Genomic DNA, 25569 nt, shown 5'->3' on the forward strand with positions numbered 1-25569 from the left:
ATGGAAACTTTGTTATAGGACGGACTAAAATGAAAAAATGGATAATTTGTTATGTGATGAGAAGTATATATTATAATATTTTTATATTATTAATATAATTATTTATTTATTTTATAAAAATATAATAACATATATAACTTTAATTATAAATATATTACATTTATAAAATTTGTATTTGATATAAATTTATATAATTATATATATTAATAAAAATTATTCTTCAATCCTATAAAATTCATATAAATTCATAAAAAAAAAAATCAATTAAATTTGTAGAAATTCATTTAAATCAATTATTAAAATGAAGTAATTTTTATATTGTTGATGTAATATATAAAAGGTAAATTCACTAAAAAACCTAATTATTGACCCAATTATATCAAAGTGGAAAAATCTGACTATTTAAATTATATTGATAAATTATTGAATAGCAAATAAAATGTGAGTTCCTTTCATGAAAAGTTATTTAAGGGTGTGTTTGTTCGGAGATTGGATTTTAAATCCAATATTTATATTATTTTTTAAAAAAAATATCAAATTAAACACTTATTTTTAAAAATCAATTTTACATTCAAAATATTACGTCAACACTTTTTTATATCACATCATACAACTATTCAAATTCAAAATTTTTATTATTCAAATTTCAACTAAAAATCTAAACCGTCAAACAAACACACCCAATGAGATATTGATTAATTTATAACAGACTAAATATATTTATTCATCTTATATCTATGTACTAATTTATTTTTTTTACAGAGTTTTAAAAATATTAATATTATATTAGAATATAGTAGAAATAAAAGGTAAAAAAAGACTAAACTAATTTTATTAGTTCACATGTAATGAAATTTGTATAATATATTGTAAATTGAAATGATAGTTATAATGTTATGTAAACAGTATAATTAATAAAAAAATAAAATTAAAATATACCAAAATAGAAAAATGAATAAATTGTTAAAGAATAGAAAAATCATTAATTAGGGCGTATTTCTTTACCCATTAAACTCAATTTTTTTATTATTTGAATTATATATATATATTTTAAAATATATACTCCATTTGTTTAATAACAATGTATATTATATTATATTTTTATTTGTCATAAAATAGTGTATTATTTTATAATTTAATAATGGTATTTGATAACAATGAATATTATTTTTTATTTTTATTTGTCGTAGTAATAATTATACTATTTATATTAATTTTTTTAATATTAATATTATATTAATACATAGTAAAAAATTAAAATACTAATAATATTTGTCAAATATATTATAATATAAAATAAATAATAAAATTATTAAAAATATTATTTTATTTTAACAGAGACAAAAATAAAAAATAGTAATTTTTTATATTTTTTACAAAAATATTTTATTATATATTATGTTAATATTTTAAATCCATACTAAAATTTACCCAACCAAATCAAAAGAAACACCCTCAGAAAAAATGAATATATTGCCACTAGGAAGGACCCTTGACTGCACCCACGTTGAAATTACCCGACCACGAAAAAGTTTTCAATAAAAATATGACACGTGCGCAATAAGGTTCCCGAAGGCGACACGTGGACATAGAGCACCCGCGCTAGTGACACCTGAATCCATTCTCCCTTCCTGGCAATGAAGCCTTTACTGCCAGAAAATCCAGGACCTGCCACACCCGATCCATTCTTAACGTTTAATCTCGATCCAATGGACGGTGCAGATTAATCCTGCCCTTAAATCCCAGAATCTCGCCAGAATAGGCGGCCAAGATTAAGAGGGAAAATCGAAAGCCTCCCCGCCCGTTCCAAATAATATCTCACCATTTTACTAGGTTTGTTTGTTTGTTTGTTTTTTTTTTTTTTTTTTTTACTAGTTAGCACTATTTTTTAATATTACAAAATTATTACCTGGCAAAATAAAAAACAATGTGATACGAAACTGCGTTTATATATAAAAAATATAAATAAATAAATAAATAAATATATATGTACATATATATGGTATATTGTAATTATAATGCCCTAAAATACAGCAAATAGTTCTTCCCCAAAACCCCTGCCTTTGCCTTTTGATTCTTCGTCTCTCGATTGCACGGATTCCGTTGCAATCTCACGGTGGATCGGCCGGGCGTCGTCTATGATCTGCGGAATTCGGAGGTTTTTGGTTTTCTGAGTATAGCTTCGTCAAGTTTGGGGCCTGCTTTGTGCGTGATTGTTTTTGTGTTACGGTGCTAAGGGGCTGTAAGATGGGGCATCATCGACCCGCGACGAGGAGTAAGAATAAGCGACCTAGGACTGAGGACAATGCGGAGGCTACCTCTGAGATTTTCAGGTATTCGCTGGCTGTTGGTTGGTTTTGTTTTTGTGTTGTATGCATAAATATTGTGCTCAATTGGTTGATATGTTGCTCTCGAGTTAATGTTTAGATTGCGATGGAAATTCACTCGGGTAATTTTGAATATTGCGGTGGAAATTCTTATTTAGGATTTGTTTGGGTGATTTGGTATTGGTGTTTTGAAGGTTCATTGAACTATTAGTTACTTTTAGTGATTATCGGCAGATATTAGGTCTATGTAATACCTTTTCCGTGATTATTTCTTGTATTTTGGATATTTTTTGCCTTGTATTCGAAGCTGCATTTACTTCAGATTCTGTATTGGGTGCGAGTTATGCATATATAAGAGCACGCACTGATTGAGAAAGGAAAGGAGAGTACACAATAATTGCCTTAGTATTAGTATTATTATTACTCTTTATTCTTTAACAGAAAATTTTCAATTGCATTACTTCCCATTTTGTATGAATTTTTATCTGGAATGTAGGAAGATTGTGTCAGAGGGAGATATTACCGAAGAGGATGTTAATCAGCTATACATGATATGGAAGCCTGCTTGTCAAGGTTGTCGTGTAAACACCAAGGACAATCCTAATTGTTTTTGTGGGTTGGTCCCACCTCTCAATGGCAGTCGGAAATCTGGTTTGTGGCAGAAGACTTCTGAGATTGTAAATTCACTAGGGCCTAATCCTTCCAATGATCTTCGTGCATCCTCCAGTACACCAGCAGGGCTCACAAATCTTGGTGCAACTTGCTATGCCAACAGCATACTACAATGTCTCTACATGAATAAATCATTCAGGAAAGGTGTTTTCTCTGTTGAACCTGAAATTCTAGATGCTGAGCCGGTATTGAATAACATTGCAAGACTTTTTGCTCAGCTGCATTCTAGTAAGATCGCCTATGTCGACTCAGCACCATTCATCCAGACCCTGGAACTAGATAATGGTGTTCAGCAGGACAGCCATGAATTTCTTACATTGCTCTTTTCTTTGCTCGAGCGATGCTTGAGCCAGTCCAAAGTTCCCAAGGCCAGAACAATTGTACAAGATCTTTTCCGTGGTGGTGTCTCACATGTCACTAGGTAAGTTGCTATGCTAATTTGCAGTCTCAGGTCTAGTAAAGGGTAAACTGCAAATAAAAACAATATTATTAATGCAAAGTCTTTCTGGAGGTTTTTGAATGTTTTAATATGCACCCATTACTCCCTTAAATTAGCAGTTTGACAGACATAGAATGACTACAACACATGAACTATAATCACATGGAATCAGTACTGAAACTTTAATTATCTCCAATTTTGAAGACTCAAAAGTCATTGTTTACATGGAAGTTTTATTGCTGTAGGTGCTGTCTTGCTGAACTGGGTTTGTCTAAATACTGCTGATATTCTAGACTACATACTCTTGAATGTAGATGATATCTTGTCATGAACAAAGAGAAGTGTTAAATCAATTATTTTCTAAATTAAAGCTCAATTGCAGGTTAACTAATAAACAATTTTATCCTTACTCTATTGGTTATAAAATTGCCAATGTCTAAATCAATATCTTTTTATTTTTTTTATTAACTAATAAACAATTTTATCCTTACTCTATTGGTTATAGAATTGCCAATGTCTAAATCAATATCTTTTTATTTTTTTTATTAACTAATAAACAATTTTATCCTTACTCTATTGGTTATAGAATTGCCAATGTCTAAATCAATATCTTTTTATTTTTTTTATTCTAAACTTGTAAAAAGCTAACTGCTCTATCCATTTAACTTTATTTGATGTGCTAGTGTTCTTGAGTTGTGTGGAGGTACATTCATATCCGCACATCCTTATAATCTTTCACCCTCTGTTTGGATGATTAAAGCAAGGCATCATAAAGTAAAAAAAAGTATTTTCTTTTTGATTGATTCACAGTTAGGAGATGTGTTCTTTCAGATCTACTGTAATGTTAGTCTTAATTATCTGTGGGGATTGCCAAGAGCCATAATGTACATTTGTTAGAATTATGAAGTTGTGAGCTTGAATTTCATATCGATGAGATGGAGTTGTTTAAGGTTCGGTTTTCATTCAGCAAAAGCATAACCGTAATACTGATCTTGTTTGCTTTTAATTTTTTTGTTTGCTATTAAGGTGTGCAAAATGCGGAAATGAGTCTCAAGCTTCCTCAAATATTGAAGATTTCTATGGCCTGGAATTGAATATCCAAGGTCTAAAGAGTCTATATGAGAGTTTGGATGATTACCTTGGCATAGAAGAGCTGCAAGGAGACAACCAATATTATTGTGATGCATGTTCTATGCGCGTTGATGCCACCCGCAGCATTAAGTTGCGCTCACTGCCTGCTGTCCTAAATTTTCAACTCAAGCGATGTGTTTTCCTTCCAAATGTAATTGATTATATCCTCATATTGAAACTCTATACTTTTTCTTATATCTTCCTTTTTATTTTTTAAATCTTTAATATAACTTAAAAGTGTTACATTTTTCTATAATATAATTTAGTATTAGGTAGATCATCCAGGCTTATGATTTTTCTCCTCAAGCTCATCTGGTTTCTCCTTGAATGCGTTCGACTTAAATTGCCTCTACTTAACTTTCATTATTGTTTTAAGCATCCATCCTTATGTCAGTACAGTATTGGGTGTGTATTAAATGTGAAACATTTTCATGGTGAATATAGCTTTGTAAAGTGAAATTGCATTCATATATCATGATATATGTAAGAATCAGTATTTATCTGTTACTTTGTTTCTATTTGCAGACAACCACAAAGAAAAAGATAACTTCTGCATTTTCTTTTCCTGCTGAAATCAACATGGCAAAATGGTTATCTGAGCAGTCCCAATCAAACCTGATATATGATTTAGCTGCCATCCTGATACACAAGGGCCCTGCTGTTAACAATGGCCACTATACAGCCCATATAAAGGATGAGAACACTGGTGAGTGGTGGGAATTTGATGACGAGCAAGTTTCAAACTTGGGCCGACAGCCATTTGGATCTACGAAACAGGTTGATGTTCTTGTGGATGGGAACAATGTTGATGACAACCAATTGCAATCTATGCATTCCAATGGTCTTAAGCGTGTACAGACATTTACATCAAGTGATGCATATATGCTGATGTATGTTCTTAGGAACTCAAAAATTGGTGTTGAAAATACTGATGCAGAGTCGGTCAATCACAAAATGGAAGTAGATGGTCCTGTAAGTTCACAGGATGAGAGTCCTCTGCCTCCACATCTATTGAAGGATGTCACTGTTATGAATTCAGAATATACTGTTTCTTGTGAAGAATATATTTCAAAAAAGGATTTCAAGCTAAGTAAGATTATGGAGAAGCGACAGGAAGTGCGCAGCATTCTTTCTAAAGCACCAGTTCCATCACTTGAGAGTTCGTACTTCTGGATTTCTACTGAGTGGCTTCGCCAATGGGCAGACAGTTTGACTTCGACTTCATTGTAAGTGGTTTCTTCCTTTTTACCTTACTTTAGCATACTGTTGTTAAACTTTCTTTGTTAATGTGTCATCTTTTACCCTCTCAAGAAATGCCCTACATAATTTTCAATTCTTAAATCTTCCACTTGGATACTTTCATAAGCAACACTTCATACAGAATTTTATATCCATGTGATACTAGCCAGAAAAATATGGACTCTAGAGACAGCAGTATATATACTCTTGTGAAGGTCAAGTGTCTCTCATGGTGTTGCATTTGATTTCCTGTCGTTACTACTCTGCATTAAAAATTTGTTGATGTAGTGGCAGAAGCTTTTCCACCTGAGACTTTATGATACCTTTTGTTTTGTCTGAGTGCAGAACTATTGACAACACACCTATAAAGTGCATGCATGGAAAAGTGCCAGTATCAAAGATCAATTACATGAAGCGTCTCACCCCCGAAGCTTGGACAATGCTGTTATCTAAGGTATCCTTCCGAATGGTTTCTCTGAAAACTATGACAAAAATTACAATATATCATATATTATTTTGATGTCCAATACTTCTGACTTCTCATCTCCCTTCATATTTTTCTCTTTCAGGATCTGTTTATGCCTAAACCGTTTATGTTGTTTCTTTTTAATTTACAGCCTTCTATAATATTCTGTTTCGCTGTTCTTTTTACTTTCTGCATCATGTCATCAAAATATAATTTTTGAAAGGTACCCATTGTGTTTACCGGGTGATGCAATTTGCACTGGCACTTTGAAAACCCCCAAATACTTATTGTTTTATTTTTATTTATTTGAATTACAATGAACACCAGTGTCGCTGGCTTGATGTACTTCTTTTTGTTTAAAATGCTTGGCAATCCTGTCAGTAGGGTTTATTGAATCCATTTGAGTCCAGAGCAGCAGTCTTTGTGACGTCTATTAATGATCCAGTTTGTATCATAATCATTTCCAACCAATTTCGGTTGATAGGTTTACATTTTGCTTCGATTTGACTAATTTACAAATGCTGGTGAGAATTGAGCTCCAAATGCTTGAAATTGTTTTGAAACTTTTCTCTGTTGCCTTTTGAGTTATGCGACCGTTTTACCTTATCTTCACATGTTTGGAATATCTTAACATCAGGGCACAGGGGTGATTTTCGTTTGTATGGTTACTTGCTGTCATGTTTGATTCTTCTAAAAGTTGTTCCAATGAGAATGAGTATAAAGCCTTTATTCTATCAAATGACCTCTAGTTATTTTTAGCATATTGCAATACAGAGGTTTGATGTTGCAATGCAAATATCTGGTTGTTGCTTGTGTTTCACGATACTTGTATTATAAGGCTGTTTTACCTATCTTACAAGTTGGGAATTCCATGATTTCTCTCTTTTAAACTATAGTATACCTGACTGACTAATCTGGGTTTTTAAGTATGCTTGACTTGTATCTATTGATGCATTCATTGTTCACTGATAATGTCATTCTCATGAAAAGTATGGAGGTGGCCCAACATTAGCAAAGAGTGAATACTGCGTGGATTGCATCTTTGATATGGGGCGCAACATGATGCGTGCAAATATATATAGAGATCAAAGGTCTGAGATGAGAGGACTTGCAGAAGCAGCACTTGCTGGGGGCCATTCAGACGGGAAGTTATACTATGTATCTAAGCCATGGTACAAATAGTTTAGAAAAGCTGATTGCCTTTCCATCTTAATTTTACTTTTTTGTGTTCTTGATTAATGTGTTCTTTTCAAAAATGCAGAACTGGTAGTTAAGGCATATTTGGTTTGTTCAGTGCTAAAGAAATCTATATGTTCAACCAACTTATGTAGCATACTCTTTTAATGTTAGACTTCAAATTGGCTTTTCAATGTTTATGTTTTCAGAAACGAGAAGCTTAAAACGAAGCATCATGGGGTTAAGAAAAATATTCATCCATTATCAGGCTTCATTGAGTATGGGTGAATAAAGTGGTTGCTGAAATTAGTGTTGCAGGTCAAAAAGAATTTTTTTTTATTAGACTGGTAAAACCTGAATTATTCTGTATGCCTATGTGAAACCCCCCAATGCTACTAAGAAAAAAGAAAGAATATAAATGATAAAAAATGTATTGCTCTTCTCATATAGTAGGCACTCATGTTGTGCTTTAATTTGTTTCTGAATATAAATGATAAAAAATGTATTGCTCTTCTCATATAGTAGGCACTCATGTTGTGCTTTAATTTGTTTCTGGTTCTGGCTTTCTGCGAATCATTTATTTACGCATTCTTACAATTTGGTTTTTCCTCTGGCCTGCATAGTCTTAAAGAAATATTGTTCCACATTTCAATATCAGAAATTATTTCATAATTGGTATGTTCTGATTATTATTTATATGATACTTCTATTGGTGTGCATTATAGGTTGCAGCAGTGGCTTCGCCGAAAAAATATTGATTTGCCATCTGATGCAGACTCTGGGCCGACTGCTTCGATCAGATGTCCTCATGGTGAACTCATGCCTGAATTAGCTCCGGGAGCAAAACGAGTACGGGTGCCTGAGAATCTTTGGGAGTTTATACATCAGACTGCTATGAATGTAAAACCCAATGACTCTGTGGGTTGTTCATCCTTCTCATCAGACTCTGAGCCATGTTCTATATGCAGTGTTGAACTTACAGAAGCTGCTTCCTCGGAAGATAATTTAAGGTTATTTAGAATATTTAACAAATATTGATGTAAAACTAACACTCTTTCATTAGGCTTATGAGAAGCTGTATACTGCAGGGAGTTCAAGTTGAAGCAGAAGCAGAACCATGAAAAGTTAGCCATGAACAAAAATGCTGCTCTTTATCCTGATACCAAATACTATTTATTGCCCACCTCTTGGCTGTCAACGTGGAGAAACTATATTAATGCTAGCGGGAAAAATGCTCCTTCTGTGGAAGTAGATACGATCGATACTGTTATTGATAAGCTTCTGTGTAAAGAGGTTTTCTGCAATCCTTTTTTCTTTCTTTTTTTTTTTTTTTTTTTTTCCCATCTTTATTTTGAAATCTATATTGAAATTTGTTCTTTTCATTTCTTCAATTCGTTGTGTGAACCTATGGGGTAGTAAATTTGCACAATGCTAGTCATGTCCCATGGTGTTAGGTGGTGGATACCTTATATATGGCACTCGTGTAAACTAAGAGTTGGCTATATTTCTTCTATTCTATGTCACTAGCATGTACATGATATATATGCTTCCTGACTTCCATAATTTGAATCAGCATTGTAGACTACTCGAGAGGCCCCCAGAACTTGTTTGGAAGAGGGATCTTATTTTCCAAAAGTCTGCTGCTGTAAGTGTTTTCTGAAATATCGACTTTCTTTTGCCTCAAGCTCCTTCACCCTTTCTCTAATATGTCATGTTGATCTTTTTTAAGAAAAATTTGTTGGTGGGACTTTATTTTCATATTTGATCAAATCCTTCAATACTTGTGAAGCCAAACTATGCTTGAGTAGTCTAATATCATGTTTCCATTTTTCACTTTGTATTCTAGGCAGATCAACTCACATTTGTTACGGAGGATGATTGGAAATTACTCTGTGAAGATTGGGGTGGCACATTGTCCAAATGTATTGCTGCCAGCATTGAGATTGATGATACTGTGCAAGATATCAAAAAGGAGATGCCAACTTCTGAGGAGCGTATTAACATATCTGAAGTCAATTCTAGTCAGTGTGGTAGGCCTATTGTTAAGACTTCTCCACAGGTAATTATGGATCTATCTTCCATAATTCTGCTCATGCATTATGGATTATTTGTTTGAGATTTATGGAATCCTAGTCTTCATAATTTCTTATACCTTCACTTACTCTGATTAAAGTTAAAGTAAATAAGTCAAACTGTGATCGGCTGAATCTAATCCTTGTCATGTTGTGCATGCTGTGTTACACATTCCCATGATAATGTCTTTGTGGGTTATCTATTGTGCTTTTGTTGGTAAGTTAAGCATCCTAAAGTAACTGCCACTGCCAAAATGTATAAGGTATATGAAAGGTGAAGTTAACCAAAAATAGCTGCAATGCAGTATGAGTGTACCTATTATTTAGATAATTTATTGAGTGAGTTTGTGGACAGGTAAAACAGTTGTATTTGTGTCTTGGCTTTGAACTGGTTGCTGAGCCAGTTGAGTTACCTTCTCTGATTTCAGATTTGTGCATGTCATCAAGTTTATTTTCTCCTCTATTTGTAGGTTTGTGAGGAGTGTATTGGTGAAAGGGAAAGCTCTGAATTGGTGATGAAACTTAATTATACCAATGAGGATATTTGTGTTTGTTTAATCCGCGGTAAGGAGCCTCCCAAATCAATCTTGGAAGCTTCAGGGGGCTTTTCTGATAATGGTCGTAGAACTTCCAAGCGCTCAAGGAAGGCAGCATATGGTAACTCTGTAAATTTAAATGTTTCTGGGTCTACATCCATTTACCAGCTGAAGATGATGATATGGGAATCATTTGGGGTATGATGTTCTCTAAATTTAATCTAAATTGCTCTTTATCTCTCTCTCTCTCTCTCTCTCGCCCTCCTAAAAATAAATGCTGCCAGTTTTTATTCATTAATTAGATTTCATATGTTGCCTTAAAAGATCAAAGATGTTGTGTAGGGTACTGAGCCTTCCTATGTAGGACTATCAATTTCATTCTGTGCATTGCATTAGCAAATTCCAACCATTAATTTTGATCAATCACATTTCTAGTTTTCATACACACCAGCAACTCACTTCGCTTCATGCAATTTAGGTGGATGGTGCTTTGTGTTCAAGTAGTTCTTAAGGATGAAAAAAAAAAAAAAAAGAAAATCCAGGTGCAGGTTTTGGTAGTGAAGAAAAGCAAATAAATATTTGATCTTGGCTATCTTGGCTTGCAATGTTGTATTGAAAGATCGAGAAGGGTGATGCATGGTACAAGGAGAACAATAAATCCTGTTGCAAACATAAATGGATTGATGACTCCTAAGGAGGAGTTTCTGGGAGCTTTTTGATACACAACCGGATAGATTGTGGAAATGAATAAATGAAGTTCAGGAGGTTGGAGTCCTTTTCCAATATATATAATTGGAGTTGAAGTTCCAGGAAGAGAAAATGCTGACTTAAGTTGAAATTAGGAATTTTCTTGCTGATCGCAATATACCACGTTATTGTTATTTTTTTTGAATATTTTAGGAGATGGAAATTAGGTTACTTTTTATATTTTAGCTGAGATAACTAAGGTGCATTAGTTTTAAAATACCAAGTTTATCTTATGCATTCAGCATGATTTAATTTTAAAAATTTACAAAATTCAAATATCTAGCAAAGTTTAACAAATGCACCTGAGCATATAAATGATGTTTGATCTATTCTGTAGGTTGTCAAGGAAAACCAGGTGCTCCATAAAGGGTATAATGTCATTGATGGTGAATCCACTTGTCTTGCTGATGTCAATATTTTTCCTGGGGATGTGCTGTGGGTGACTGACTCGAAGATCCATGAGAATCGTGACATTGCTGGTAATGCTTTGTAACACTATATGGCTTAAATACTGTGGCAATTCAATATCTGAATCTTCAAATTCTTTTTGCGCCTTAGTTCTCATTCATTTTATTTGGATGCTTGCTGTTTCCATATCAAGTACGGCTATGTTCATTCTGTTTTCTATATTCATCTCCATGGTGTTAGTCTAACCAAAGAAAGTGAGTTCTGACAATATATATTAAAGAATGTTGTGTCCAAGACAAGTTGTGGCAAAGATACATGAAGTAAATTAGACGATCTTTTACTTGATAAGAAAGCTTATCCAGATAAGTAGAAATGAAATTTAATTTCTTTGACCATGCAGTAGCTACTGTTGTAAGGACTTCTAAAAGGAAGTGATTGTATTAAGTAACATCAGTCTTTCTGATTAGTTTTCATATGTATGATTATTATGGTTTGTTAATTGATTACTAATATCTTCTAATTGGTAAGAGGACCTTATCCATCTAGTTAATTCTTGATTTACCATAGGTGTATTGTTTGAATATTGCAGATGAGCTTTCAGAGCCAAATTTGGATGCAAAAACAACAGAAGAAGGCTTTCGTGGCACACTTCTCACATCAACTGTTCCATCTCATCCTGTATCTGAACCATGTTTAAACTAGTACAGATATTGGCCTGATGTTTCTTTTGGATATAGAGAACTTTCTGCCGTCATCTTATTGAAGGTGAGTCTTCAGTTTACATAAGCCAATCTTTCATCTCTGGTATTTTTCCCTTTCTTGTCGATTGTTGGAATTACAGATGTATCCCAACACAGTTTATTTGTTATTTGCTAAGAGTGTAGTTCCCCAGGACTTTTAAAAGTCGAAGCTATCATTTGCCAGTGCTGACTGAAACTTATCAATCCTTTATTCATCATCATTTTTTTTCCCCCTAATTTCTGGCACCCGAAGAAACATGAGCATCATATTTAGGTTTCAATTCATTATTTTTATCACAATAATTTGTTTCATTCCTCATGATTTTCTGTATTTGAAGTTCCTAAATTGTTCAAAATGCTATCATAACACGTGCTGTTTGTTCCCACTAATATCCCCCTTTATGTATTACCTGCATTCATGTTTGCATTAACATCACTCATTATGCTATCATTGTTACTCACTCTAAGCAGCAGTTATCAATTTCTTTTAATTAATTGTATCATCATTAAGCAGATTATACCGTTCTTTAATTTGACATTGATGTTTCCTTCAGCTGCCTTTTTGAATTCAAGGAGATGGTCGAGCAGCTTTTGTGTAATGAAGAAGTGAGGTGTAGAGGTTATGGTTGCATGTACAAAGTTTGTACATGGAAGAACAAGACTGACTGACAATGTATCGTTCCTTCCTTCCTTCCCTCTTTGCCTTTTGCCTGGCTTGTAGATTTTATTGTGGATTTGGTGACACACACTATGTATTACTACCATACATAAACACCTGCCCCTCCTTTGTGATATAATCCAATGTTTTGTCACTTGTTTATGTTTGTTTTGATTGCCATGACATGCGGTATGGTATATTGGGGGTAGACATTTCATTTTTAACATAAGTCGATGACAAGTTTGGATTTTGTTGTGGAGATGAATTTGTTTTCTTCTGTTATGTGGGGTTGGTTTTTAGTGATTCTTTATGTGGAAGTGTAAGTAGATTATTATATGTGATTTAATTATCGTGCATTAGATGACAAGATTTGATTAATTCTATAGCACATGATAGTGTAGGTTGGAGATATATTACTGATTTGTAGGCGAGTGAGTGAATGCACCGCACCCACAACACATGTTTTGAAAGTATTTTGTAGTTTGTGTTTATTTTAAGAAGAGAATAGGCTGACAATTCTATTATCGGGACGACGTTTTCTTGCACCGTTTGTGTAGGTTTCCTGTGGGGATAAAGGAAGGCTAGAAAGAAAGTAGATTGGTTGGGATGTGAGATTATTTGATGTATGATTTTTATATTTGACAGTGATTTATTATTGTGGATGGAAGTCTCTATTGATTTTATTCGATTGTGATCAAACTGGTAATCATATCGTATGATTCGATTCTTGATATTCTAACGGTCACAATTTGTGTACCGGTAGCTTCTTCAATGTTCTGACTACTGAATCCAAATAAGTTTTTAAGTTTTAATTTTGAATATCATCTCTATTTATATTTTAAGATTTCTGAAAAAAATCACTTCACCGACCTTTTTTGCTCTCTGCACAACATTAAACGTAAAAAAATGACCTAATAATAATAAAATCGAAACTCCAATAGTAATAATAATATGAAAATTAAATAAAGAAGCAAATTTTTAAGATTTGAATTCTTATTAGTATTTTATTGTAATATTTTATTCAAAAATACTTGAATATTTTTTTTTTCTTTCAAAAACACACTTTCTTTGTTTAAGGGAAGATTTCCCCATGTATAATATTTCTGTCAATCCATACATACGAAAATGTCCGAGAGGCGGACAGTATATAAATACCTACTATGGTGCAATACAATAATCTTATTTATTATTATTATTATTTTTTAAAATTATTTTATTTTTTTATTTTTATTATACAATTACCACAAGGGCAAATAAGTATTTTATCTACTCATTTCATCCCATAACTAAATGGATAAATTGTCAAGGGACAGAGGGAGTATTATTTTATTATAGTATGTAGGATAATTTTGGTATTTTTGTTATTTGTATTTTATGTATAAAATTATAAATTAATATACTAATGACATATTTATAATTTATCAACTACCAATATAATAGTAATATTCTTTAAATTTCTAATCCGGTGCCTATTCGTATTATATATAAATTTTTATTTCCTATTTAAAAATCAAATATAATAATTACATTAATTAAAATTTTCTGTTTTCAAAAACACAAATTCACAATTTACTAATAGCACTCGAAAAGTAAATGGCAAAAACAAACTAAAAGAAGTCCCATACGTGGGTAACAAAGTGAAAACAATCTTGCCAAAGGATCAAACAAAATGTGTACAAAATTAAAGATCCAAAATTAACAGTAGATGAAGGGCAGAACTGTAGTTTCATTTCTCCACATTCATAAAGACGTATATCTGTAAATAATAAGAATATGAGCAACAGCCGAAGGTCGGGTTCAGACATACGTATCGATCAATGACTTCCTCATCTCATCGACCAGTGCGCTGGGTCGAGCTTCTCTTAACTTGAAAACACTCTCGATAACAGACAATTCAGTTGCAGTTGTGTCCGATCCGCAGAATGCTGTCCAGTCATTGACTGTCAAGCCGGCAGCTATAACTTCGCTACCTCGATTTACAGTCCCCGCCACCAGTGGAACCTGGAGAAGGGTCGACAGTTCATCTAGATCCTCAATGGAAGTATGCGGGTGGACCTGCTCAGAAAATTCCAACAATAAGGGGGTTTAAAATTTTTTGAAACTTCATCCCTTCTTACACTGAAATTTGGTTGAGGAATCAATTGCTTCGAGAAAGAATTAAACTCGTACCAAACCGCCTTGGTTGGAAAATGCGCAGAAACTTCCCACGAGTATATTACCAGCAATTGTCTGCCGGAAAACTTCAACCCCGAGAACGTCAGCAATCATTTCCTCAGTTTCCTGACAAATATTTTGTCCATTAGTAACATCAATACTTCTAGCTAAATGCATTTGTTGACCAAAACTATTCAATAAGTGTTCCTAAACTCACAACACGTCCAAAAATTAGACGCCCTTTTGCATATCCATAAAGTAAACAAGTGCATCTAAGGTGGGTAAGCGGAAGATGAGAAGAACTTCAGGAGGTGATGCTGTGGTGACATAAGTAGTTCGGTGTTGAATTTATTTCATGCTTTTTTTAAAAGTAGTTCATCATGAAATAGATCTTATTTGATTTATCTTCAAGCTTAAGGGTTTTAAGCAAAGGTAGATTGGGCTCAAATAAGTAGAGTATCGGTCGGAAATGATATATATAAGTGAACTAAATATAGATTGATATTATGTAGATACGGCTAGCAATTTGAACATATCCAAATGTTTACCCTGTCGAGATCAGGATGAGTAAGAGCAACATGATCATTGCATGCAATGCAGTTTCCTAAAGCAGACAATCTCTCCTCTATGCGCTGAACAACAACCGAGTCTGGTAGAGCATTCCTCAAATGCTGTAGTTCTATGACACAAGAATACATCAGGTCTAGAAATAGAATAAGAGTAAAGATACAAGAAAACCAACATTATATAGCAGCTTATGGCATATCAGGGACATTTTGGATTCAAAATTCTCATATCAAATTAAACACACTCAAAGGTGGAGATGAGTAAAAATCAAAAACTACAAAAATAATTTGAAAGAATGTACAAATAAGAGTTATGGCTAGAGCCACCACACCAAGAAGCATTACTAGTCCTGATACAGTTCAGCAATGCAAAATATGCAACGATGATGAGTTGACAATAACACCTTTATTTATTCACACTACAACGAACTAGTTGCTTATATGCCATCATAAATAACTCCTATTGCAAAAGTCAGCAATATTGGAAATCTGTGTTAGTAGTGATCTCAAAAGTTGCAAGAGATACTGTTTATTAGCAAGTAAAACTTCTAATTATTTAAATTGAGGTAAAGAAACAAAAGAGAATTAATAATCATAGCACGTAACTAGTCGAGAAAATTCTTGTTACTTAAACAACCCTAATAACACCAACAGCTTCAGATTGTGTTTTAAGTACACATTACATTACACTCAACAATTTAATAATTGGAAGTACACATATGGATGACTCTATGAAATAAGATACTACATATGATGCACAGAATCACCTTGATCAGTAGTAGTGTGAGGCAAAAGCAAACCATTTTTATTTCCTGCAACATAAGCATTTTGGGGTGTGTAGGGAAGGTCATTAGTCTTCAATACTTAGATGATGAATATTAAGACAATAGGATAATATTTAATTTTACCAGCACAGAGACGTCCAATGATTCTAGTGCCAGCAATAGAAGTTTTAACCACTGGAATTACATCAGCCAACTCGGCCTCAAATGTACTGCACAGAGTAGTAAACATATATAAATAGTGCATCTTTCATCTAGAGAAGAAGATTAACAACAAAGTGAAACTGCATAGCTATAATAATCATACCTATAAAAGTTCTCAGAACCCCCAATTGCAACTAAGCAATAAGCATTGGTTAGCTTCGAGAAAACCCCAATTTCGCAATTGTTCTCGTATTGCAATCCTGTCAAGCCAATAAAGATAAATTGTTGGTATCTTACATTTAAAACCAATACAGTGACCATACAACAATGGTGTGACCAAGTGTTGTAAAGATACTTACTTGTTGCCATGCTGGAAGGAAATTTCACTTGGTAACGAATAAGTTTGATGAGAGAGGCGAATCTACAGTAACAACAAGTAGATTCATAATATCAAATCGAATCACAACAGGAAAATAACTAGATTGATAATATAAAGCCAAATCACTATAAGCCCCTACCACCTATAGGGAGTTTTAGACAAGTTTCTTATAAAAGGAAGGTGAATATAAAAGGGAAATATGCTCATCTCCAGCTTTAATGAATTAATCATGACAAACAGAGAAGGCACCAAATGAACATATGAATTCCCGGAGAAGGAAAACAATTTCCGAGCATCGAACATTGGATGCAACATATTAAATTGCCCAACTATTGGACAAGAGTGAAGAAACAAATAAAAACAAACAACAAAATTAAGCGGAGAAACAGAAGATGCTACTGAACACACAACACTAAAGAAGAAAAACCCAAGAAGCAAAAAACAATAAGTGTCAAAGGGTTTCCTCCATGAAAAAACAAATCCTTACAGTATGATATTCAAATAACAATATATATATATATAGTGTTCAATACTATTCCCACAGCAGAACCAAACTACTGTGGAAGAAAACGTTCATAAATTCAACAGAGAAGATTGAACAGCTTGTAAGATATCAATCCGCAACAATAAAAAAAAAAAATATATATATATATATATAATCGACGCCATCTAGAGCAAAATAAAATGAAATTGAAGGCAGATAATAACCTTCAGGCGGTGCCTGGCCGGAGACGGCGGTTGCTACGACGCAGCTAGGGTTTGTAAGATTCTCCGCGAGTTTTTTTCTTTTTCTACCTCACGTTATGTTTTGTAGTATCCGTACAACGCTACTATATAGATTAAAATAATTATATATTTAGAAATTCAAACTTTTGGAATAAAAAATAAATAATAAAATTTAATTTAATTACTTAATTTATTTCTAAATAAATACTGTTGAATTATTCTATATAAAAAAAAACGTTTTGTACCACTAAAATTGATATCTTACAAGACTAACATACTCGAATTATATATTTAGCTCAATATTTTATTTATTTTTAAATAAAATTTATGACCCCTGCAATATAATGTATTATATATATATATTATGTAATAATATATTTTTATTTTTTAGCAATAGATATCAATTATCACAATTAAATTTATATAATAATTATTTCATTATTCATTTTATTATTAAAAAAATATGTAAGACTAATGAAGCTTTACTATGCATAGAAAATTCTAGTGATCCATGGGAAGAGAAAGAAAGAAAGAAAACAATAAAATTATTTGAATCAAAATAAACAAATAATAATAATAATAATAAAAAAAAAAAGATAGTAAATTTACATTGAGTGTTCAATTCGTGTTTTTGTATATTTTAATTTTTATTATTTTTTAGATGAAATTGTTAGACATAGCTCATAATGTAAAATTGATATATTTGACTCATTTAATTTGAATTCGGCAAAATGTGAACTGTTAGTCGAATCTAACTATTGCTCGAGCCCGAAGCTTGGTTTGTTTCTTTTTGAGTTTTATCCGAGTTTGATAGTTTAGTAATAATTTGACATAATATTTTTATGACATAAAGTAGCAAATTAGAACAATGAATAGTGAAAAAAAAAAACATAAAAAAAAAAGAAAAGAAAGAAAATTAGAAATTAATAATTGTGTTGTCGTCGACGACTCTCTCTAATATGAACAAGTTTCCTTGATCATCTCTGCCTATTCTCAAAGAATCATCAACATACCTGTCAAGATCATCCAAAAAATAAATACACAGCAAACATATAATGTAATGTAATCGGGATCGATGTTCTTACGTGATATCAAGCCATCCTTCCGGGTTGAAGATGCCGAGAAGAAGATCATAGTTCTTTCGGAAAACATTCATCAGCTGTATGTCGCCGTTCATCGAACAAAACCAACCCAAATCACGAACTTCATCATCAACAAAAACTGAAAAAACAAACAATTCACCTGACTGGGAGTGATCTCCGACTTGCTGTAGCTGATATCAACGCGCTGCGACAATTTCAAAGATAAATATCATCAGCCCTCTTGTCGTAGGAAGCTGCATTAGTATTATTAGTTCATTGATGAAAAATAAAATTGTACAGACCGTCTTTGATGCAACCTTGAATGTGGCTTCGATGATCAGCTGACCATTCAGCAGATTCAGACCCTTGGAGCTGAACTTGATTATGTTCACGGCTTTCCCCTCCATTTACCCGAAATATATTGAAGTTTCAAACAGTCAATAGATCCATCAGCAACACACAGTGAGTAGTTCTAATCATTGATAGACAATGCACAAAAACAGCTCCATGATAATTCAAATTACCATCATAGTCTATGCTATGATTTTCTTTTCTTTTTAATTGTAATCCAAACTTTTTGGAAAATGTATGTTTTAAATTGGTAAGAAGTAAAACTATGTTCTAAGATGAGAACTGTTTGAGGCAGAACTATTGTAGAATAAGATTGATTTCGATTTACAAGATGTAGGATGGATAAAGTTCTTAGATGGATTCATAGACAAGAATTGTGTGGTAGATATTGTGACCTTTCAAGTGAGGATGCACCTAGTGTTTACTCTATACAAGTTATAACTCTCTACCATCTATTCTATTGTGATCGGAAGGCTTTTCTAAACTTAATTCTTCCGTATCCAATTCCATTTCCCGCCACTAAGATCACAACATTTTCACATGGGCAATTTACTCATCAAATCGAAGAATCGCTCAATCAAGTAATTTGTGATATCAAGCCAGCAAGTGGAACATCCACACGAGTATATATAGAGCTTATGAGTATCTTTTCCTTTCTATTAATCAGAATGAAATATCCCAACTATTGAATTCAATTTCAAATATATTTCCTAACAACCAGTATACAATATTGGCAGAAATTCAATCGACGAATATTCCTAATAATTTCACCAAGTAAACTTTGCAGGCTGTCCTCCCATAATCAAGATAAAGGAAATACTCAAGAATGGGTACCTCAGCAACATTGATGGCCTGGATAAAGTCTCCCAGGGAAATGAAATCTCTCAATCCTAGCTTAGTTCTTTTTGGGCCCAGAATGGTAATGGTGCTGTAGACCAACCTCCAGGCTCCACCTACCTGAAGCAAACAAAAAAATTCAGTACAGAAATTAAGCACCAAATCCATAACATATAAAATTAGATTAAATGGCACCTTCTCTAAGCAGAGGGTTGGGTGAGGAGTGGGGTTCAGACCCTCCAATAGCTCCACCAGTTTTTCAATTTCAGCCTTCTTTGCTGATGGGGTCCCAAATATGCCTCTATTTGTTCCTGTGACAATATGCAAATGCAACCATCAATTTTCCTCTATTTGTACAGAAATCAACCAACAGATAAGAGAGAGAAAGACAGCTGCTGTGTACCTTGAAGTTTAGCAAAAAGATCCTCTTTAATCTGGGATAGAGAAGCATAGTCTGTTGGGAATATTACATCATCATCAGCAACATCAGCTGATTCAGACTCTACACTATCTGTTTCTGCAGCTTTGATAGAGAAAGAAGATGACAATGAAGAAGAAGAAGAAGAAGAAGAAGAAGAAAAGGAGCTAATGGGGTGAAATTTTGTCAGTCTAACAGAGGTGGGCTTTGGAGGAGACACGTGGCAAGATATTGGGATTGGGATTGGTGGTTGGATAAGCTGCTTTGTGGCCATCATTGCTTCTCTGATCCACCCTTACTGAAACCCCACTCTTATCTACTTAAGAACATCAATGGAAGCAGTCTATCTGCTCAGTTCTGATCAATCTTGGAATGCCCACAAGGTTACAAATGAATAAATAATGACAATGAGATTGGTTCTTGGAGTCTGTTCTCCTCTGACTTTGTAGAGAGAGAAGTATACAGGAGCACATGGGATGTGCCCAGAGTTCCAAGATATATAGCAGACAGGCAGATAATAGATATACACACATATACATATGTATGTATCTTTTCCACATTATTTACCTCTTCCTTTTATTGTTGGTGTGTGTGTTTACACGTAGATAATTAGTCAGCTATATCAACACCGTTTGGAAGGATCATTTAGACAACATATAAATAAAAAAGACTAGCATTATTCAGGATCAGGGAATTGTTCTCATGTTGGTAATTGATTGCTAGACAGTGTTGGCAAGGTTTAAGAGCATTATTACATGCATTACAGAGCCATGGAAGAAGATAAGCTAGAGGGATCAAGTTTATGAATATCAGACCTTAAGATATGCAGGTTTACATTTCAAGTAGATTTGGCATCAGATTTTTGAGCCTCTTGTTGTTTCCACTGCTCAGGTGTCAGGGCTTTTGTTATTGAGAGGGCGTGAATCTGCTTCATCTCTTCAGCTAATGCAGTATTCACCATGCGATGCCTGTCAAGCAACCGTTTCCCTTCAAATTTCTCGGACACGATCTCTATTGCAAAGCTTGCACCGCATCTGATCATAGGAGGAAGAATTTTTCGGTGAAATTATGAACTTGTGGCAGAGTTTGTTGGATATGCTCAAAGGGGAAGTGTTAGGGCTATGAGCTTACCCTCCAGAAGTGTCGACAACATCCTGTCGTTGACGTATGAAGCAATGAGACACATAAAAGACAATTAGTATCCGAACATAGCTGTGACATACGTTTTGCACGATACAAAAAACAAAGAGGAAAAGAACACACAAGAAGTTCACACCAAGGAGTATGATATATTGCTATATGCAAGACACATAATCCCTCTTACAAATTTTTCACTCTATAGATCTAAGGAGAAGATTCCTTCAATTCTTAAGCATGCATAAAGTTGATGAGATCCAATACTTGGTTATCCCTACATACACATTCAAACTAATTCAAACATAATGGGCAACAAATTAGCTTACAGAAAATCCCATTGCAATCCGCAGAAGAATCCAATTACGAATAGTGATTTCATGTTCACAGAATCAAGGATTGTAAAACTTTGGTAAACCCCTTTTTAGATCCAAATAGTCCCACCAGATCAATTTCTCTCTCTTGATCAGGACCACAAAGCTATTATGCACTCTGTTACGTTATATAAACACAAAAGGAAGAACAACCGATGATTCAAGTAAACTCCTGTTGCTAAGTGTAACTATTAGCAATTTTGTTGCATAACCATGGCTATTTTGACTTCGACTTTGGTTGTGCATGCAGAGTCTAAACACTACCCAGAGCCTTAATCGCGGCAGCAAAAGACTAAAGTGTAACCTCTCCTTAACATTAGAAGTTTGCAAAAAACCTAATCCATGCTTCAACAATTTTCTTGTGCATGTAAATGCTCTGCACAGACATGAATAGAAGAAAACGACTTGCAGATTCAGTCTATGCCTAAATAGATTACAAGAGCAAGAATCAAGCCTGATGCAGGAGGATTCTTCAAAAAGTCACACTGAATAAATAAAACCAAAAATGCAACTCCCTATCCAGACAAAGTGATCATATAGTCTACACTGCACACTACAAATCATCATGTAGAACATCTTTTACCATTTCCAAAGGCCGAAATTCACATTCCAGCAGGTAAAAAACTGTTGTTCAATCTCCTCAATCTATTTAGTTAAATTTGGATTATACAAACACGCATTCCTTTCCGATTAATTGACGATAGCATAAGAACACATCCCTAACTGAAGCTAACCACATCAGCCAGACAGACGAATACAGCGAAACGAACAGCTGTTTTTCCACTAAAGTTCAGCAAAAAACAAACAAAGCTTAAGCATATACAGAGCATAAGACTTGAGAATTACAAACATTACTCCAAAACAACTGCATCAATCCAACTCCCGCCCAAATCCCAATTAGAAATAAAAGCCAGAACAAATTTCACAAAGAGTGTCAAAGAACACGAAGACCCAATTCCGCTGGAACATCGTAACAATCATTAGGTAAAAAGAAGTTGGAAAGGGGAGATCAAATTACGAGATGAGAAGGGTCGAGCTGAAGCTTGAGAGTTGATTCAACCCGTTCCTTGGTCACTGCTGCTGCCATGTCTCTGCCCCAGTCCAACCCTACCCAGCGTGCTATTTAAGCTCTTTTTTATGCAGACCGAAAAAAGAGGAGAATCTTTTCATCTCATTTTCTGCCATAAGCATAAAAATATGTTCATAAAATATATATATATATATATATATATGTTACCTAAATGACATAAAAATATAAAAATTATTCTATCAAAAATATTTTTATAGTTTCTACTAATAAACAATAAAAAGTACATAAACTTTACATAAAAAAATATATAAATTACATAACTTTAAAATACTAAACTGGCCTGGTCTTAATATGAGCCCTATCCGTTACTCATTCATTAAAAATCAACTAAAAAATTAAAAAGAAATGAACATATCATCGATCTTATTGAACATATTATACGGTAAACTTATGCTTGCTTAGAGTTTGTCTCTTATGTCGAAAAATTTTCTTACATATTTTTTTAAAAAACTTAATATATTATATATATTTATTATTTTTATATTATTTACATAATTATCTCTGGTTTATATAAAATTTTCTTCTTTTAATTTAAAACACAAAACAAATGCACCTTGTAGCTTCATTTATGATTACAAAGGAAATGAACTTATTAATTGTTTTATTGTGCAAGAGAAATGATGAAAATTGATGAATCAATTCAAAGAATAGTAAGTAATAATATATTTTGGAATTATATATTTGTAATTTAAGTAAAAGTTAAATGATATTTTGATAGTAGTGTATGATTAGAAAAAATACTTGTTAAACAAAAAAAATATCCCTCTGTCCCGGTGCAAAGTTATCGTTTACTTTTTGCACATAAATTTTTGTAATATTAGTATTATAATGAGTTGTAGTGAAAAAGACGAAAATACTCCTATTAGTATTGTAGAATATAAACGTAACGACGATATTTATATAATATAGTGTAAGTTATAAGGTATTTATCATGTTAGGTAGGTAGTATGGTAATATTTTGGGACAAACGAAAATGAAAAATGATAACCTTTCAATGAAGTTGAGGGAGTAAGTTACTTTGAATTAAGACCGAGAAAGTAACGTATAAAAATAAATTTTCACTTATAAATTACACTAAACACCATATTTATTTATTAAAAATAAATTAAAATATAATATTTTATACAAATAAGAATAATTAGTTAGTAGTTATATTCTTATAAAAAAAAGTAAATAATTAAAAAAATAATAAAAATAGAACAAAAAAATTCTGACAATACAATCAACAGGGTGCAAATGCTATATATTAAATAGTGGCAGCAGGACCACGCCCACCTACTCCCCCACCCGTTGGAAACAAATAATGATGCAATTGCAATTGCAATTTACCCCTCCTAACATTTAAAAAAATCATTTCAAACCCACATATTTATTCAAATTCATCTTCCGCATTATATAATTATTAAAATAATAAAAATATCTCCTCATCTTCCCCATCCTCCTCTGTGACTGCAGCTTCCATCTCGAATCTCAGCACACTCTCCAATGGCGGACTACGAAGGCACCACCGTCCACCAGCAGCAGCAGCAGCGGAGCACGGTGTCGAAGGAGACGGCGCTGCAAGCTCTAAACACGATAATCCAGCTCCACTTCGAGAAAACCCTAGAGAAGAAGCGCGCAGTCGATCTCCAGAAGAAGCAGCTATACAAGCTCTTCCACGTGTTCTTCATCTTCCTGGCGCTGATCTTCGCCGGCGAGGCTCAGTCGTCGGCGCGGCTGCAGTGCCGCCACTGCTGGGTCCCCATCGGGCTGCTCTCCATGGGCCACCTCATCTTCTATGTCTCGGTGGCGCAGACCCTCCGGTGCATCAATGGGTTCAAGTACCAGCGGCGGTGCCATAAGCTGACCCTGGGGCTCGCGACGGAGCGGCTCCGCCACCTGAAGATGCGCGGCGGCGGCGGGGCGGAGGAGATGGGGGAGGAGCTGGAGATCCATTACCAGGAGCCGCCGGAGAGCTATTTGGGGAAGTTTAAGAGGAATTGGGCTCTGCATTTTGGGTTCCTCATTTTTGTCTACGCCTTCATGGTTTCGTCCTCTGTGGTGCTTCTCTGTTTTTAATTAATTAATTAATTAATTAATTACCTTTTAACATTCCTTCCATCGTCGCAATATTATTCATTCATTGATCCATCTATCTTATATGTCTATCTCATTTTCTTGCAAGGTCAAAAGGTAATGATTTTTTTTTTTTTTTTAATTAGACTAATTTTGATTAGTATATTTGAATTAATTAAAAGAAAAGGAATTGATTGGATCAATATTGATTTTTGTTCGTTAGACTAATTTTTGTTGACGTGAGATTTATCTGCATCATTTTTTTTTTTGTAATTTTTTTTAATAATAGATGAAAAAGAAAAAAAAAAAAAAAGAGTAAGAAATATAGAATTTTAATATTTTGTGAGTTAAATTAGTATAAATATAAATAATTTTACACTAAAAAAAATAATTAAAATTTGAGGGTTGAAAAATGCTATCATCAGTCCATCTGCAATCTTGTATAAATATAATTATAACGTTACAATTAATAATATATTGTATTATATCAAATTATATTATAGGTTATCATAACATGTCTTGCGATCAAATATGCATTATTGATACTAATTTGATTCAGTTAACATTGTTCTAAAATTATTTGACAAACGATCTGTTTGAATTGATAAAGTTCTATTATTATATAAATAAAAATATTTGATAGAAATAAGTGTATCATAAAAAAATAATTCTGTTTATATAAAATATTATTTAAATAAAAAATTAAATTAATATTTTATTCTAAATAAATTTTTAAGTACAATCAAACAATCGAAATCATTATCATTATAATAATAATAAATATCTTTAAACAAAAACAAAAACAAACAAAATCAAGTAGAGCGGAGCCCATCTGAAGGTCCAGCAAGGCAGTAACTGTGTCAGGT

The 25569-nt window shown here is 33.3% G+C and overlaps 5 protein-coding genes across 7 annotated transcripts; 2 read left to right on the forward strand and 3 right to left on the reverse strand.

Moving 5' to 3' along the window:
• The first annotated feature begins 2028 nt into the window (after positions 1–2028).
• Positions 2029–12773, forward strand: LOC127258087 (ubiquitin carboxyl-terminal hydrolase 26). Of its 3 annotated transcripts, none has more exons than XM_051284728.1 (14): positions 2029–2333; positions 2824–3420; positions 4465–4720; positions 5095–5795; positions 6154–6262; positions 7265–7446; positions 8176–8460; positions 8539–8743; positions 9024–9095; positions 9297–9509; positions 9993–10256; positions 11143–11284; positions 11803–11978; positions 12508–12773. In XM_051284728.1, the coding sequence occupies exons 1-13, from the start codon at positions 2248–2250 to the stop codon at positions 11913–11915; spliced, it is 3225 nt and encodes a 1074-aa protein (XP_051140685.1). In that variant the 5' UTR covers positions 2029–2247; the 3' UTR covers positions 11916–11978; positions 12508–12773. The 3 variants fall into 3 exon arrangements, with proteins under 3 accessions (XP_051140685.1, XP_051140687.1, XP_051140688.1); XM_051284730.1 differs by having other exon boundaries at positions 2828–3420; XM_051284731.1 differs by lacking the exons at positions 11143–11284; positions 11803–11978; positions 12508–12773 and having other exon boundaries at positions 9301–9509; positions 9993–10174.
• A 1428-nt stretch (positions 12774–14201) lies between these two features.
• Positions 14202–17557, reverse strand: LOC127257945 (eukaryotic translation initiation factor 6-2). Its single transcript, XM_051284537.1, has 8 exons — positions 17345–17557; positions 16617–16678; positions 16421–16517; positions 16240–16325; positions 16099–16143; positions 15314–15444; positions 14781–14891; positions 14202–14666 (listed from the first exon to the last, which is right to left on the reverse strand). The coding sequence occupies exons 2-8, from the start codon at positions 16624–16626 to the stop codon at positions 14409–14411; spliced, it is 738 nt and encodes a 245-aa protein (XP_051140494.1). The 5' UTR covers positions 16627–16678; positions 17345–17557; the 3' UTR covers positions 14202–14408.
• A 611-nt stretch (positions 17558–18168) lies between these two features.
• On the reverse strand, positions 18169–20544 carry LOC127257944 (fibrillin-5, chloroplastic). Its single transcript, XM_051284535.1, has 7 exons — positions 20036–20544; positions 19828–19943; positions 19630–19752; positions 18747–18845; positions 18605–18649; positions 18448–18521; positions 18169–18375 (listed from the first exon to the last, which is right to left on the reverse strand). Exons 1-7 carry the CDS (start codon positions 20325–20327, stop codon positions 18279–18281), a joined length of 846 nt encoding a protein of 281 aa, XP_051140492.1. The 5' UTR covers positions 20328–20544; the 3' UTR covers positions 18169–18278.
• A 163-nt stretch (positions 20545–20707) lies between these two features.
• Positions 20708–22737, reverse strand: LOC127257946 (protein BOLA2). Its single transcript, XM_051284538.1, has 3 exons — positions 22577–22737; positions 21182–21204; positions 20708–21084 (listed from the first exon to the last, which is right to left on the reverse strand). The coding sequence occupies exons 1-3, from the start codon at positions 22643–22645 to the stop codon at positions 20889–20891; spliced, it is 288 nt and encodes a 95-aa protein (XP_051140495.1). The 5' UTR covers positions 22646–22737; the 3' UTR covers positions 20708–20888.
• Positions 22738–23961: 1224 nt separating this feature from the next.
• LOC127258298 (uncharacterized) lies at positions 23962–24742 on the forward strand. Its single transcript, XM_051285096.1, has one exon. The coding sequence runs from the start codon at positions 24134–24136 to the stop codon at positions 24704–24706; it is 573 nt and encodes a 190-aa protein (XP_051141053.1). The 5' UTR covers positions 23962–24133; the 3' UTR covers positions 24707–24742.
• The last annotated feature ends 827 nt before the right edge of the window (positions 24743–25569 follow it).

Source organism: Andrographis paniculata, unplaced genomic scaffold (genome assembly GCF_009805555.1).
Source record: "Andrographis paniculata isolate CXL003 unplaced genomic scaffold, ASM980555v1 Contig59END, whole genome shotgun sequence".
In the NCBI taxonomy this organism is placed as follows: Eukaryota; Viridiplantae; Streptophyta; class Magnoliopsida; order Lamiales; family Acanthaceae; genus Andrographis; species Andrographis paniculata.